Source organism: Convolutriloba macropyga, chromosome 1 (assembly GCF_964194025.1).
Source record: "Convolutriloba macropyga chromosome 1, txConMacr16.3, whole genome shotgun sequence".
Classification (NCBI taxonomy): domain Eukaryota; kingdom Metazoa; phylum Xenacoelomorpha; order Acoela; family Convolutidae; genus Convolutriloba; species Convolutriloba macropyga.
Genome location: NC_134468.1, coordinates 21,859,206 through 21,870,415, shown reverse-complemented (window position 1 = coordinate 21,870,415; position 11,210 = coordinate 21,859,206). Strand labels below are relative to the sequence as shown.

Here is an 11,210-nt window from a genome sequence, read left to right as displayed (position 1 = left end):
AGTTTTGTTGTACTAATTTTCTGTTAGTGTATAAATTCACGGTCGTAATGTTATATAGATCGCACACGTGCTGCAAGGGGAACAGCGGTTTCCTGAAAACTGCACCGATCGAAATATGTAATCGCTCTGTCATGATAGTTCATGATCATTTGTCATGCAAGCCAGTTTAAATGCCGAGAGAGCTTTCAAGATCCACTCAAGGTGGATGTTGGATCGTCATTTTGATCGCTGCAAAAATGGTCTGATCTGGATGGAACTAGGTGCCTGTCAAAAGATCTCTAGTTTTTAATAGCAGCCGTCAGCTTCTCAAACGGCTATTATTTAGGCGCTCTCCTTTTTTACAATCAAAGAATTTGAATTGTATTGGGGCGCTGTCTTTTTTTAAAGATCTCTTCACACATTTTCAAGATTTTTGAAGTCAAATTGGAGTAGTGATTTTGGTCACGCCGAAACTGGAAAAGCGAGTGGTTTTGCGGCATGAAATTTTTTCACTCATATATTCAAGTAGAGTAAGAAATCGGTGTTTGAACAAAAATTCGCTTTCTCGCTAGTGTTTTTACTGTTTTTTTTTCGATTTTTTGGATCGGATTTTTTTTTCTAAATGGTTTACCCTATCCATTCATAGTTCATTCTAGGCCTAGTTTTTTGTTTGAGCCAAATTTCCCTTTCTCGCTAGAGTTTTTTTAATAACATGCGGCATTTTAACTTTGGTTTTCTGTTTTTTTTTTCTATTTTTTATGAATTTTTTTTGGAAATGATTTTCCCAATTCAGCCATAGTCCCTTCCAGGTCTAGTCTTTTGTTTATTCAATGAAAATTCTTTGAATTGTACTTCAGGACTTGTCCTGCTATGTTTTTTATTTCGTCGTCGCGATTTTTGTCACTTCAAATCTGCTTTTTGTTCATTCGTTCATGCAATTTTAACTGAAGTGCGTGCGTGACGTCATTTTTTGCTCTTAGTGGAGCGATTTTTTGTTCTTTTGTGTGATTAATTTTTTGGTCACACTTGACTTACCTTTCACTTTGAAATTGACTTTTATTTATCTTAATTCAAAGAGACAAGGTCAAATGGGTGTTCGTCACTCTAAATGAAGGTTATTTGAGATCAGCTAATAGAGGCCGCAAAAACCAATACAAATTTTTAATCAAAATTTGACCTATCAGCCTTTAATGAAAAGACGAATTTTTTGGTCTCTTACTGTTTTCGTTAGACTGCAGATTCACGAAGCTATTGCGGCTATTTTCTGGCAATATGCCAGCTATGTTTACTGTTCTTCCAATTTTTTAGATCGGATTTTTTCTTAATGGCTCTCCTAATTCATTCATAGTTCCTTTTAGGCCTTGTTTTTTGTGAAACATCGTTTTGGTAAAAAAAAAATGAAAAATTGACTCAAAAGCTTTTCCTTTAATTGTCCTTTGTGCCTTGATTTCCTTTTCGTTTGCACTAGAATCCATGCCAACAAAAATTTTTTTTCCGAGCCAAATTTGGTTGTCGGATATCTTAATGAAGAGAAACAATTGGCCAAGAAAAATGTTTCAGAAACTCTTTTTGCCGAAGAGACTTTTTTTTGGTTTCTAGGTAGGAGACTTTGAATTGAGATATATTATTTTAACTTTCTAGTAATTTCTGGATTTGATTTCTCTTACGTGCATATAACTTTGCTCTGTAAACCAAGCATGATCTTTTTTTATTTGCATATATAAAGATCATATGAGCATGCCAAAGCATAGCTTTAGAATTAAAGGAGATATTGTTGACAGTTATAGGTGCCGTCTCCATATGCTAGAAACTTTTTTCTGAAAGCAAAAATTGCTACCTGGGTCGGTTTTTGAGAGCAGCGAATAGAACCAGCAAGAACTGATATAGATTTTTCATCAAAATATAACATCAGCTTTCAATGAAAAGACGAATTTTTCGGGTCCGTCTTCTTTACTGTTTTTTTTCGTCTTCTTTACTGTTTTTTTGGGTCTGTCTTCTTTACAGCGGGTCTACGAAGCTGATTCGGCTATTTTCTGTCAATCTGCGAGCAATGTTGGTTATGCTGCTACTTAGTCGCCTGACTACATGTTTCGTTGTCTCTTCCATTAGGCATCATTAAATCAATTAAAAATTTTCAATTTATACTGGTTGTAAGAGGACTTTAGAAGCTTTTTTACTAATGTTTGACGCTGTTTTGCTCCTGATGTTTTTAAGGTTTGCGTGTTTTCTATTTTTGTCTTGGTATGTTGTCCAAGTCTTGAAAGTTGTCACTGACATTCTAGATAACCTAAGTTTTAATTTTGTCTTGGTTTCAGTGTGTATCTAACGCTGTTACTTTGAGACCATTTGTTTTCAGAAAAGGCAATTTTTTTTTACCGTGCTGGTTAATCTATGTTGTTTGTGGTCATTTTTTAAATAACAATTTTTCCTTTTTCAAAGAAATAAGTTTGAACCTTTTCATTTTTTCAGTTTGTATTTTATGGTTTTTTTTTAAACCATTAGCTGTTTAACTGACTTCTTAATTGTTACCTGCGTTTGTTGTGATTTTCGTTAAATAGTCATTTGTTTGTATTTTTTAGAAGTTAATGGTTTTTTTAATTGCTCTCAAACAAAGTTTTTGGCAATTAGTCTCGATCATTTTCATGCGATTTTTCGATAGACCGATTTTTCGTCTGCCCCTTTTAACTTTTAGTCTTCAAAAATGGGATAGACAGGTTGAAGCCGGGAGGGAATTAGTTTGCTGAGCAGCTCTCTTAGAGCCTTACGCCTGGTCTCTCTCTAAGTTCTAAGTATGCGATTCGCCGAAACTACTTTCAGGAGACAGTTTTAAGGTGTGAAGGGATTCTTATCTTGAAAGTTTATCCTCACCTCCCCCCTCCTCCTCACTCTCACAATCCCCCTAAACGCTCCCTTCGTTCACCCTCCTCGGCCTGGTCATCTGAACCACATATCGTCGAGCCCTCCCTACCCCCTATCGCTTGACCCCCCGCTCACTCTGGATGATTCATTTAAGGTCAAAAGGCGTCCAATTAGTTAGTTTTCAAAATGTTTTGACTGTATTTTTCATTTTTTCTCAGAGTCCCACTAAGAGGCCGTGTATTCCTTTTAGTGATGAATCGTTTGTTGTGTGTTGTTCAGGCCGTTAGTGAAGGATCGGTTTTTCTATATAATCATTCATATCCTAATCTCTTGTAAAAATCTGTAATATAGCTATTAGTTTTTAGTAACTTCCACGTCATTTTCCCAAAGTAAGCGTATTTTTTTTCCAAATTGTGCTTTATTAATAACCGCACAGCAATATCCGGGGCTATTATTGGCCTTCACTCGGTTTTTTTACAATTCAAAGAATTTGAATTGTATTGGGGCGCTGTCTTTTTTTTAAGATCTGTTCACACATTTTCATGATTTTTGAAGTCAAATTGGAGTAGCGATTTTGGTCACACCGAAACAGGAAGTGGAGCGAAAAAGCGAGTGGTTGTGCGGTGTGAAATTTTTTCGCCCTATTTTTAAAGTAGAGTGAGAAAACGGTGTTTGAACAACAATTCGCTTTCTCGCTAGTTGTTTTTAGTTCACATGCGGCAATTTCACTTTGATTTTTATTTTTTTTTCGATTTTTTGGTTCTGATTTTTTTTCTTAATGGTTTTTCCAATCCATTCATAGTTCTAGGTCATTCTAGGCCTAGTTTTTTATTGGAACCAAATTTCATTTTCTCGCTAGTGATTTTTTAATCACATGCGGCATTTTGACATTGATTTTCTGATTTTTATAAGAAATTTTGTTGATTTTTTTTAGAAATGGTTTTCCCAATTCACTCATAGTCCTTCCTAGGTCTAGTCTACTTGTTTGTTTAGTCATTGAAAATTCTTTGAATTGTACTTCAGGACTTGTCCTGCTATGTTTTTTTTTAATTCGCTTTACCTTTTGATCACGTTTTACATTAGTCACGATTTTCACGCTTGACTTCTGACTTACCTCACTCATTGTTTCAACTGAATGGATTCTAAATTCTTTCACGCATTGAATTACGCATTTCGGGATCTAATTTGATTTCCCATTTTTTCGGGATTACTAGTTTTTCATGTTTTCTTTTCTTAAGATTTTTGTTGAATGGGTCTTTGATTGACTTTCATCACAATTCCGAGAGGTCTGGCGCCGGCAGTATTTTTCTTTGTGTTTTCAAAGGTATGTATTTGTAGTGATAAATTAATTTTGAATAATTGTATTGAGTTTTAGCCTTTCGTGATGAACAACCGCACAGCGATAGATGGGGCTATTATTGGCCTTCTCTTGGTTTTTTATAATTCAAAGAATTTGAATTGTATTGGGGCGGTGTCTTTTAAGATCTGTTCACACATTTTATATTTTTGAATTCAAATGGGAGTAGAGATTTTGGTCACGCCGAAACAGGAAGCGGAGCGAGTAGTTTTGCGGCGTGACTTTTTACTCGAATATTCAAGTTGAGTAGGAAATCGGTGTTTGAACCAAATTTTCCTTTCCCGCTACTGGTTTTGTTCGCATGCGGCATTTTGATTTTGATTTTCTGTTTTTTTATCTGATTTTGTTGGAGTTGGTTTTCAAATTCACTCATAGTCTGTGCTTGGTCTAGTTGTTTGTTAAGTCAAGGAAAAATTTTTGAATTGTACGTCAGGACTTGTCCTGGTATGTTTTTTTTATTTAGTCGTCAAGATTTTTGTTACGACCATATGAGGTCACAATCATTTCAAATCTGCTTTTTGTTCATTCGTTCATGCAATGTCAACTGAATTGCTTGCGTGACGTCATTTTTTTTCACTCTTAGTGGAGCGAGTTTTTTTGTTCATTCGTGTGGCTAAATTTTTGGTCACACGTGACCTACTCACTCTCGAAAATGACTTCCTCACTTTGAAACTGACTTACTTTAATTCAAAGAGATAAGGTCAAGTGAATGTGTGTCACTCTAAATGAAGGTTTTTTGTGAGCAGTTAATAGAGAAAGAAAGACTTATACGGAGTTTTTAGGTCTTTTTTACAGTTTTTTTGAGACTGCGGATCTACACAGCTATTGCGGCTGTTTTCTGACAATCTGCCGGCTATGTTTTTATTTGTATTTTTTCAAATATAACGTTTTTGAAGCTTACGTGTGGGTTAATGGGTTGGTTTTTAGCAGCACAATAATTTATTTGAAATCGAGTTCGAGCACATTACAAATTTTATTAATTTTACCTATTTTTCAAAATCTTTAGAAAGTTTTTTAATGGCCGTGAAACGATAGCTGAGGCTATTGTTGGCCTTCTATTGTTTTTTTTATTTCGCCGTCAAGTTTTTTGTTACGTCCTTATGAGGTCACAACCATTTCAAATCTGTTTTTGTTCATGCGTTCATGCAATTTCAACTGAAGTGCGTACGTGACGTCATTTTTCACTCTTAGTGGAGCGAGTTTTTTTTTGTTCATTCGTGTGGCTAAATTTTTGGTCACACGTGACTTACTCACTCTCGAAAGTGACTTCCTCACTTTGAAACTGACTTAAATTAATTCAAAGAGATAAGGTCAAGTGAATGTGTGTCACTCTAAATGAAGGTTATTTGTGAGCAGTTAATAGAGAAAGAAAGACTTATACGGAGTTCTTAGGTCTGTCTTTTTTATTGTTTTTTTTTAGACTGCAGATCTACACAGCTATTGCGGCTAATTTCTGACAATCTGCTGGCTATATTTTTATTTGTATTTTATCAAATATAACGTTTTTGAAGCTTACGTGTGGGTTAATGGGTTGGTTTTTAGCAGCACAATAAATCAGTTGAAATCGAATTACAACGTTTATTAATTTTACCTAATTTTCAAAATCTTTAGAAAATTTTATGGCCGTGAAACGATAGCTGAGGCTATTGTGGGCCTTCTATTGGTTTTTTTTATTCTGCCGTCAAGTTTTTTGTTACGTCTATATGAGGTCACAATCATTTCAAATCTGCTTTTTGTTCATTCGTTCATGCAATGTCAACTGAATTGCTTGCGTGACGTCATTTTTTTTCACTCTTAGTGGAGCGAGTTTTTTTGTTCATTCGTGTGGCTAAATTTTTGGTCACACGTGACCTACTCACTCTCGAAAATGACTTCCTCACTTTGAAACTGACTTACTTTAATTCAAAGAGATAAGGTCAAGTGAATGTGTGTCACTCTAAATGAAGGTTTTTTGTGAGCAGTTAATAGAGAAAGAAAGACTTATACGGAGTTTTTAGGTCTTTTTTACAGTTTTTTTGAGACTGCGGATCTACACAGCTATTGCGGCTGTTTTCTGACAATCTGCCGGCTATGTTTTTATTTGTATTTTTTCAAATATAACGTTTTTGAAGCTTACGTGTGGGTTAATGGGTTGGTTTTTAGCAGCACAATAATTTATTTGAAATCGAGTTCGAGCACATTACAAATTTTATTAATTTTACCTATTTTTCAAAATCTTTAGAAAGTTTTTTAATGGCCGTGAAACGATAGCTGAGGCTATTGTTGGCCTTCTATTGTTTTTTTTTTATTTCGCCGTCAAGTTTTTTGTTACGTCCTTATGAGGTCACAACCATTTCAAATCTGTTTTTGTTCATGCGTTCATGCAATTTCAACTGAAGTGCGTACGTGACGTCATTTTTCACTCTTAGTGGAGCGAGTTTTTTTTTGTTCATTCGTGTGGCTAAATTTTTGGTCACACGTGACTTACTCACTCTCGAAAATGACTTCCTCACTTTGAAACTGACTTAAATTAATTCAAAGAGATAAGGTCAAGTGAATGTGTGTCACTCTAAATGAAGGTTATTTGTGAGCAGTTAATAGAGAAAGAAAGACTTATACGGAGTTCTTAGGTCTGTCTTTTTTATTGTTTTTTTTTAGACTGCAGATCTACACAGCTATTGCGGCTAATTTCTGACAATCTGCTGGCTATATTTTTATTTGTATTTTATCAAATATAACGTTTTTGAAGCTTACGTGTGGGTTAATGGGTTGGTTTTTAGCAGCACAATAAATCAGTTGAAATCGAATTACAACGTTTATTAATTTTACCTAATTTTCAAAATCTTTAGAAAATTTTATGGCCGTGAAACGATAGCTGAGGCTATTGTGGGCCTTCTATTGGTTTTTTTTTATTCTGCCGTCAAGTTTTTTGTTACGTCTATATGAGGTCACAATCACTTCAAATCTGCTTTTTGTTCATTCGTTCATGCAATTTCAACTGAATTGCTTACGTGACGTCATTTTTCACTCCTAGTGGATCGAGTTTTTTTAGCTGCGAAGCTGTAAGCTGAGCGAAGCTATATTGCGGTGCTCAATATAGCTTCGCTCAGCTTCGTTCAGAACAAATTTTCTGAATGACTTCTTCCTCTCACTAACGGCATTTGCGCGCGTGATGTCATTTCTCACTCGCTTTAGCAAAAGTTTGCGTGATTAGATTTTGATCATACGTGACTTACCTCACTCAATAAAATGACTTTTGCACTTGAAAACTTAAGTTTAATTTGAATTTGTTTAAGGTCTCAGGAACTCATTTCTCTAGTAAAGGTCCCTAATAAGAGGCTTCTGCGGAATGAATTTTAACAAACTCTATTTATCGCTAAATGTTTTTTACCTAGTTTTTTGAGCGCCGTCGATTTTTTTTCCAATTTAGATCTGTTTCTATCTCTATTATATGGCACGCAGGTCTATTCTTCCGCAGCTATTCCGGCAATCTGCCGGCTATGTTTTTGTTCATTTGCGTGATTACGGTTTTGGTCACACGTGACTTCCTCTCTTAAATTGATTTTTGTTTACTTTAATTCAAAGAGATAAGGTCAAATGAGTGCTTGTCACTTTAAATCAGGGGTATTTGAGGGCATCTATTAAAAGTACAATAAGTTAATTAGATTCTTATTCAAAAACATGAAAAGCTTAAAAATTTTTTGGGTCTGTTTCTTTTATTATATTTTTAAGACTACGGGTCTACGAAACTATTGCGGCTATTTTCTGGCAATCGGCCAGCTATGTTTTGTTTTGCCTCGGTATTTCTGTGCAGCCAGGTTTCTGCTGCACTTTCGGGTCAATACTTTTGTAGATTTCAGCATTAAAAAGTTGGTTTTGTCAACATAGGTATCAGAAACATTATTAATTGCTCTTGAACGAGGGTTCAAGCAAATATTATAAATTGTCTTTCTTATACAAATTTTTTGGTTGACGATTTTTTTCTAGAACAGTCTTTCGATTCAACTTCTCGAATGACCTTTTCAGGCTTAACTGCTTGATTTTTTCTGAGTGATTACATTTGCGAGCATGCAGTAATTAAGTCAGTTGCTGAAATGAAACCAATATTAAGAGAAAAACGCTCATAGCTTAGTGGTTGCTGTTAAGGACTTAACATGGAGTTCGCGGGTTCCAACCGCTAACTATTCAGAAGTTTTTGCATCATAAAATGTTCTCTAGCCTGTGCCCCCTTCTAAATTGTTTGCCTCGCAAGTAGCTCGAGAGCAATTTGTCCGACATTAGTCGGTTTATGATACAAATTAGCAATGAATTTTGCAATTTTTCAAATGTCATGGTGAATCTTAAGTGTTTCAAGTTAATATGTATGTTTTTCCAGTTTTTGCTTCTGTCTGCCTCTGCTTTTCTGTTAAATGTTACGTAAGATTTCTATTGCTCGTCAAATATTGTGTTCTCCGGCATTTCTGTTTTCTGGCGTTTTTGATGAGACAACTATTTTCAATATCTGAAATATAAATCAATTGGCCTGCTGGCCAGATCAAGGGTTTTCAGTTTGTTTTTGAAATTCAATTCTTTGTATTGTGTTTCACGACATGTCCTTCTATCTTTTTTGGCGTCTTACTTTTATTTTGTGTTTCACATTTTTTCACTCAAAGAAGCTGAAAAAGTCAAGCTGGAGCAAATCAGTTCTTCCTCTCAATAACAGAATTTTTGCGCGTGACTTCCTTTCTTATTAACATAATAATTTGTTGGTCATTAGTTTAGATGCGTGATTTGATGTCATTCTGGACTTTTCTCAATCAACGAAATGACTTTTGCTCTGTAGAGATGTAGTTTAATTGAAATTAGTTTAAGGTCAATGTAACTCATGTATATAATCATCAGCCCTCAAGTCTATTTCGCAACTCTTCCGGCCATCGGCCAGCTATGTTTTGATATTAACAGTTCTTTGCTCACTAATGTCATTTGCTTTAGGTCAAAGATGGATGAGAATGTGTGGCATTTGACTCCGAGAGGTCACGACTGGAGTCAGTCGCTGAGTGCTCTTAATATGGGTTTCCCCGATCCAACTTACATCGCAGTGAGTGACATTATGAATAGCTGAACCACTTCTGTGTATCACTGCTGTAGTTGATATCAACTGGGTGACCTTCTGTTAGTCTGCATATAGGCAGCGATTGTCAAGATAGGTAGCATTAAAAAAACTTATCACATATATTAAAAGATTCCGATTTTTCTATGATATTTTCACATGGCGTTAGCGTTGTTGTAACTTAAACAGTGTTTCTCAAAATCGCCTAATTGGTCTGTCAAATTTTAAGTAGCTACTCAGATTCAAGTAGTTACTTGAATCTTAGTTGCTGGAACGCGTTGAAAATCATAGAATGCGTTAGGACGTTATGACTGTCGTGGAAATTAGTGCTTCAGGGCTAAACAAGTTCATCAAAAGACTAGGCGACGGATAGTTGCTGAGGTAATATGAATTTTAGGGTGTTCATTCTGGAGGTGCATACGACATGACAGTGGACGGACTGTCAAGAGTGAAGAATTACGTGTTCGACAATCTGCTCCATCAGAAGAAGATTAAAAAGACCAGACCGAGGGAAGAGTGTGTCACTGATGAGGATGTACAGAATGGGTCAGTAGATGATCCAGCTGCTCTTCTGGCCGCGGAGAGGTTTGGAATCAACAACAGACTGGAACCTGGATACGACATGATTACATGCGTAAGCTAGTTCTCTGGATCAAATACACTGCATTGCCGTAATCAGCCTGCTCTATATTTGAAGCTTCCAAATTTGGCTTTGAGTGCTTACTAAATCGATATGAGTTTATTGGAGTAAAAACCGACTGCTATCATTGTGTGGAGACAAATTGATAGCTATGTTTTAGGTCTCAGTGGGTGAGCGACCTCATTTGAGGCCTGAGAGAGCTCCACCAATTGACGAGATGGAGTATGCTGAGATGATTGATGTTCACGGCATAATCACAGATCCTCAGAAGTTTCTTAACCGCGTCTTCGAAGGGGTTGGTTTCTGTCGGAATTCAATTGCTTCTATATAAGTGATAATGATTAATAGCCGCCCTCGTCTTCTCAGCCGGCTATTATAGCGCTCCTAATTTTTAATAGCCGCCCTCATCTTCTCAGCCGGCTATTATAGCGCTCCTATTTTTTTTTCAAATTCAATTCAAGTTCAAATACAATTCAAATTCAAAGAATTTGAATTGTATTGTGGCGCTGTCTTTTTACGACTCGAAGAGGAGTATTGGAGAAGTCCTTTTTTTAATCAATTTTATCGGAGTGATTTTTGAAGCGGGAAAATAAACGCGTGAAAAAATTTGGAGTGATTTTGGCGCTGAACAAAAGTGAAGAACGGAGCGAAAAGAGAGTGGTTTTTGTTCATACCGCTATTTTTGAGAGAGCGAGAAATTGATGTGTGAAAAAATTTTCTCTAAGCGAGCGAAATTTTGTTGTTCACGTGCGGCATTTTAAAGCATTTTTTTTTCATTTATTTTGGTTATGAGGTTTGGTTATGATTGTTTTAATTTTTTTTTTGCTGATTTTCGGGCTAATTTTTGCGTTTTTTTGACGACTTTTTTTTTGTTTTACTGGCTCAAATGGGTATTGAAGAAACCCCTTCTACTTTTGCAATTTTGTGATAACAATTCGTTACAGTTTTGTGGGTCAGAATCTTTTTTTGTTGAGAAAAATGACAAAAAAATGGCGAAAATTGGAACTATTTTTCTTGCAGTTTTTCGTTTTTTTTTGTTTTTAGCAAAGTTTCTCTGCCTAATATGACTTGCTTATTGTTTTGCGATCATCTGAATACCCTATTCGCTGAAGGGAATTTTTCTTTTGATTTATATGTTTCTGAAATATTAAAAAATTTAGTAACTTTTTCCAGTTTTTTAGTGAAAGTTGTTTTTAAGAGCTTTTTTTTCATAATTTTAGCCTAATGTATTTTTTCAAAATTCACATAAGTGGTTTTTGTAAGTACTAGTAGTTTTGATGAAGTTATTTTGGCAGATTTTGGCAGAG

General features: G+C 35.5%; 1 protein-coding gene across 3 annotated transcripts in view; it reads left to right on the top strand.

Moving 5' to 3' along the window:
* LOC142336463 (TBC1 domain family member 17-like) overlaps positions 1 to 11,210 on the top strand; it is a 50,099-nt gene that overhangs the window by 17,642 nt on the left and 21,247 nt on the right. For all 3 annotated transcript variants that reach the window (XM_075385335.1, XM_075385325.1, XM_075385316.1), the window contains exons 5-7: positions 9,146 to 9,251; positions 9,661 to 9,897; positions 10,064 to 10,198. In XM_075385335.1, coding sequence (XP_075241450.1) covers positions 9,146 to 9,251; positions 9,661 to 9,897; positions 10,064 to 10,198 — 478 coding nt within the window. The remainder of the gene's footprint in view (positions 1 to 9,145; positions 9,252 to 9,660; positions 9,898 to 10,063; positions 10,199 to 11,210) is intronic.